A 5,390-nucleotide genomic window follows, 5' to 3' on the forward strand; every position below is an offset into this window, starting at 1 on the left:
TTGAATTCTATTCAAACTAGGACATAATTCTCGTGAATCAAAGCTTAACGTATTTTAAATCTAAATTAGATAATTTTTTTCTCATACTTAGGACCCTAACACGAACACTAATGGATTGAATTTCTATATGAAGAAAAAATTACATAGTTCAGATTGTGGTACACACAAAAATAAAGCAAGGAAACCAAGGAACGCATTTAATAGATTTAAATGGGGGCGAAACGTACAACAGCATGAAGAATCACGGCGGAGTGTGGAAATTGGACGTAGGTGAGTGCTGATGTGGTGGCGGGCTGTAGATGGAGACGAAGCCCTCGCAGCCGACGAAGTGGAAGTGAACTGAGAATGAAAATTCACAAGTTAGGGCGATAAACAGAAAAAAAAAGCTTCAACTTAATAATGTATTTGATCATATTCATACATAGATATTCTTATATGTTTTTTAATATAATAGGTTTAAAAATTAATTCCACGCATGAAAATTATTATTTGCGCCAAATTAGTTTGCATATGGGTAATTTTACAATTTATTTTATTGAGTTTTTATCTAACGGTACTCTCGACAAATTATTTTTTCATAAATTTAAAATAAATTGTAATTCATCCTGTAAATTGTCTTTTTAAAATAAAATTATAATTTGCCCAGCATTTTATTAATTCCGAATTAGCCTGCGATATTTTCGAAAAACACAAATAAACCTATTTTTGAATAATCATACTCTTTTTTTTTTATTATTATTATTATTATTTGCAATCCTCTTTCTCATAATCTATTTATATATAGTTTATTCGAATATCAAGGGACTTCTTTTTGGTACAAAAGTATGAAGGGACTTGAGAGTTCATGTCAATTAAGATGTTGGTCTAAATCAGGGATTCACACACTTGAAGCCTGAAATTTTAGTTATGTACAAATTAACGCTATAAAGTATAAACCTTACAAAACTTGCAATTAAACATTAGTAGAAGATAATGTCATTTCACCATTTTATTTCCTCGTCTCATGTTATCTGTAGATTGAAGTTGAACTATAAAGTAAGCAGACGCACCAATAAATTATACCTCAAATAGTATAATTTTTCATATTCAATTAAAAAGTTATGAGTTCGAATCTTTTATCTTTGCTTTAAAAAAAACCTTGATTTGAACACAAATCTTATATTTGGTTCAAATTTTCTATCACAACTAAATATCTTCTTAATTTACATATAAATGGTAAAGAATACTTTTTGTCCCGAAGTTTGATAAAAATTTCAAAAATAAAATTTTAGTTTATTTCAATTTTGTCCAAAAAAATTTCGGCTAATTTTTTAAAAAATTTAAGCCCAATTCAACAACAATTTCATAAAAACAACTATCAATACAAGTAAATCAAGCATAATTTTCATACATTATTGTTAAATTAGTCTTAATTTTTTTAAAAATTTTGCCGTCGAGAATATATTTGATATAAACTGAAAACTTCTAACACAAACTTAAAACAAAATAAAATTTAAGAGTATTTTTTAAATTTTTAACAAACTTCAGAAATAAAAAATATATTTTATTCTAATTAATATTTATTCAATTATGGCAATTAAAATAAGTATTATTAAAACATTGATATTAAAAATACACCGTTATTTACAACATAAATTTTGTTATAAAGAAAAGAATATCTTCATACATCATCAAAGCGTGATGTCCAAACAAATTTTATTTCACCAAAACTATTAACAAAATTTAAAATTTAAGAAAATAAAAAACAATACCCGCAAGGAAATTAATCTCTCTGTAGATATAATACATGACGGAGTACAATAATATCGTTTGATTCATAATGTAGATATAATACATGACGGAGTACAATAATATCGTTTGATTCATAATATTGTTTGATTCATGTAACCAATCCCCCAAGACTTTATTGTTGTTTTGTTGTTGTTGTTTGACAAAAGTTTCATCTATTACGTATTTTACTAATTTACTTCATCTAATAGGCATAAAAGGGGAATCACTAGAAAGTAGGCGCAAGGGAAGACACGATAATTCTAAATTAACTCAATTAAAACAGTCGGATATGACATGTCAAAAAGTACAATATGAGAAAATTGAAATTCAACTTCATCTAAATTTTAAGATGCCACAATACTGTTTTCCAATACGAACAAAACAAAATGACAAAAAAGAGGCTCCTGCAAGCCAAAGCGAGCTTAAAGCCTTCTACCCCTTCTACCACTCTTTCTGCGAGTGCTATCTGAAGGAATCGGGGTCACATCCTCTGAAAATAAAAATAAAAAAAATGAATAAGTTTCAAATGCCATAAGAAATTAGCTCGAATTCTAAAACCAAATAGGTAACTATCATTTTAGTAAGAGAATCAACATTATGATTTTTTTTTCCAAAAGAAAATGGCAACACATATGGAGCATATTGGTTGCATAAATGAGAAGGCAAAAATCAAAGTTAAGAGAATTTTTAAAATAATACCTATACGGCCAATTTTCATTCCAGACCGAGCCAGGGCACGGAGGGCAGACTGAGCACCAGGGCCAGGTGTTTTTGTCTTGTTTCCACCAGTGGCTCGGAGCTTGATATGAAGGGCAGTTATTCCCAGCTCCTGCTTCCAAATAGAGTAAAGTCAGTAAACTTTGAAGACCAACCAAAAATATAGAATCATGAGTTTAACAAAAGACGAAGCAGATAATGAACATGAATTGGAGAAATCAATCAAAATCATAACTAATAGACAACAGATAACCATTGATACAGGCAATATAACACCCGATAAAAAAGTACTAAAAGAGTCGGTGAAGAAAGAAACACCAAAAACAAATAAATATTAGTTATTTAACGACCTTGCATCTAGCAGCAACATCTTGTGCTGCAAGCATAGCAGCATATGGGGATGACTCATCTCTGTCAGCTTTAACCTTCATTCCACCTGATTGCAAGAAAAAAAAATAAGTAGCTGCACCACTATATCCGCCAAGAAGCATAGACTACATGATTTCTTAAGCATCTAATAGGATAGAGACTTTTCTTTATCTCGGGTAGTAACAGTTGAAAGTTAGAACAGTTAAATAAAAAATGAGATTACTATATCACATTATCTGTTTACAAAGGTGGATACTACTATTAAGATTTTACAATTGTTTTCATATGAAGATGCTTTCTTTTTACCATTAGATGATGAATTGTAAGATTTGATTTTGATATGTTTTAAAAGTGTTATTTTTTTAAAGTGTAGCTAAACAAACAAAGTACACTTTTAACACACCGATCTTCATAAGAAGATGTTTTTAGCATCTTCATTTGAGTAGGTGCCAAAGGAAAAGGCAGTTTTATAAAATGGTTTCAGAATAAAAGTATCCACTTAGAACAATCTCAGGTAAAGAGAAAGGTACTCACCGGTGATGCGGACAAGGGTTTCCCTTCCAGACAAATCAGTCACATGCTGCAATGATACCATCGATCCAATTAAAACACAAATTTAGCTAATTCAACTAAAATAATAAGGAAAAGCTGAATTCGGTATACTTACAATAAAGGTGTCATTAAATGATGCAAAGATGCGAGCCACACCAAAAACATGTTCACCCTCTCTAACAGCAGGGCCAAGAGTGACAGTTTCTTCCTTGGGCTCTCTAACCTTTCTCCTAGACTGTAACAAGTAAACCATACACACTCAGAATTGAATGCCCTCACATTTTCCAATTATCCATAAACACAAAAAGCATAAAACATAACCAATTACAACGATACTAAGATTAAGTTCTAAACAATGAATGTATATATTATAACGTTTTAACATTTCCTCTAATCTTGTTTTCAGCTCCTACTAATTGTTTTATCTAAATTATCATAAAGATGTAAACATAATCCCACACAAACAGTCAGATCTTAAAGAGAAAAACAGGAAAAAAGAAGCTTTGACATCAACGGCAAATCAATTCGTAACCGAATCACCATGTAAAACCCTAATACGCTACAATCAAACCCCTTAACTATATCACAAATCATACAAAACGACAAGACATTACCAAAGTGAAAGCACATTAGGAAGGAAAAGATAAGCATGAACATTCATATCGAGAATAGAGCTGGAACCAAGAGAATTGAGTGAATCGAAATCTAACAGAAAGGTTAGCATTCGGAATAGAGATACCATAGCTGATGGCCGAAGGATTTGAAGCTGCTGCTGCTGCTGCTAGGTTTTGGAGTCGAGGCTTGAGAGAGTTCCTGAGTAGCTGAAAAATTGTTTGCCAATATATATGGTTCAATGCCATTAGGGTTTTAAGATTTTAGATTGGACTGCGTTATATTGTTGTTGATGGACTTGGGCCTTAGGCCCATATATCTACCTCTGGACCTATAAGCCCAAAAAGACCTTTAAGCAAAACTACCCAAAAATGCAAATTACAACGCGAATACCAAAAACGTGAACTACAAAAGGATTTTAAAAAGATGAGAAAAGGACAAATAGGTCCTGACCTTTTGCCTTGCAGATATTTTCGTCTCTAATCATTTGAAAAATACTTTTAAGTATCTGACCTTCACAAAATTTGGACGGATCAATCCCTGACGGAGGCATTTGGACGGATCAATCCCTGACAGAGGCATTTAGACGGAGGGACTGATCCGTCTAAGTTTTGTGAAGGTCAGGGACTTAAAAGTATTTTTCAATTGTCAGGAACAAAAATGTCCGCGGAACAAAAGGTCAGGGACATATTTGTCATTTTCTCTAAAAGAAAAAAGTCTTGACCGAAAAAATTGTTTCTGAAAAAAATAAAATAAAAAACAATCAAATTAAGTTGAGTTAGTCTAATAATTAGTTCACTAATTTATAAGTAAGTATTTGTGTTGAATTTTTAATTTATATACTCATCAAGTTATACAATAATATTATATTTTTTAAAAAAACTTATACAGTTAAAAACAAATAAAAATTAGAGTTAGAATATTCTTAACTCATAAATAAAATAAAATTAAATTTATATACAGATAAAATTAACATTAAATCCACACTCTATCTTATCTTATCTATAGTCACACATGTATAAATTGTAGTGAGGATACTCTGATACTCACTTGATGCAAATCTTTGAAATCGTGCTACCGCCATGATTTCCATTTTAATTCCAACTTGTCCGATTCAGTTAGTAATTAATTATTAATGGATAAAAACATATGAACGATGTCTATTATATATATTCCCATAACTGAATCATATATGTTACCTCTTTATTTAGTTTGCTACAAGCAATAATTTTTTTAAGGAAAAAAAGAAACTAACAGCAACAGCACTCTGAAACACAAATACTCTTGTTTAAAATATCTTTATGGAATCTTTTAAAGAAAACAAGTTGATAAAATAAAAAAATCCAATCACTTTTAAATTAAAATAATAA

General features: G+C 30.5%; 2 protein-coding genes across 2 annotated transcripts in view; both read right to left on the reverse strand.

Moving 5' to 3' along the window:
- LOC107631529 (DNA-directed RNA polymerase II subunit RPB7) overlaps window positions 1-123 on the reverse strand; it is a 6,757-nt gene extending 6,634 nt beyond the window's left edge. Inside the window, exon 1 of the mRNA XM_021119927.1 lies at window positions 109-123. The gene's annotated coding sequence lies outside the window, so the exon portion shown is untranslated. The remainder of the gene's footprint in view (window positions 1-108) is intronic.
- On the reverse strand, window positions 2,016-4,289 carry LOC107631527 (40S ribosomal protein S14). The gene is made up of 6 exons (XM_016334993.2): window positions 4,148-4,289; window positions 3,524-3,643; window positions 3,391-3,436; window positions 2,838-2,923; window positions 2,470-2,599; window positions 2,016-2,260 (listed from the first exon to the last, which is right to left on the reverse strand). Exons 1-6 carry the CDS (start codon window positions 4,148-4,150, stop codon window positions 2,193-2,195), a joined length of 453 nt encoding a protein of 150 aa, XP_016190479.1. The 5' UTR covers window positions 4,151-4,289; the 3' UTR covers window positions 2,016-2,192.

This window comes from Arachis ipaensis, chromosome B03, assembly GCF_000816755.2.
Source record: "Arachis ipaensis cultivar K30076 chromosome B03, Araip1.1, whole genome shotgun sequence".
Lineage (NCBI taxonomy): Eukaryota > Viridiplantae > Streptophyta > Magnoliopsida > Fabales > Fabaceae > Arachis > Arachis ipaensis.

Coding starts and splice junctions, on each gene's coding strand:
- LOC107631527 (XM_016334993.2), bottom strand. Junction 3,437..3,523: donor CATTTAATGACACCTTTATT/GTAAGTATACCG, acceptor GTATCATTGCAG/CATGTGACTGATTTGTCTGG. Junction 2,600..2,837: donor ATGTTGCTGCTAGATGCAAG/GTCGTTAAATAA, acceptor ATTTGGAAGCAG/GAGCTGGGAATAACTGCCCT.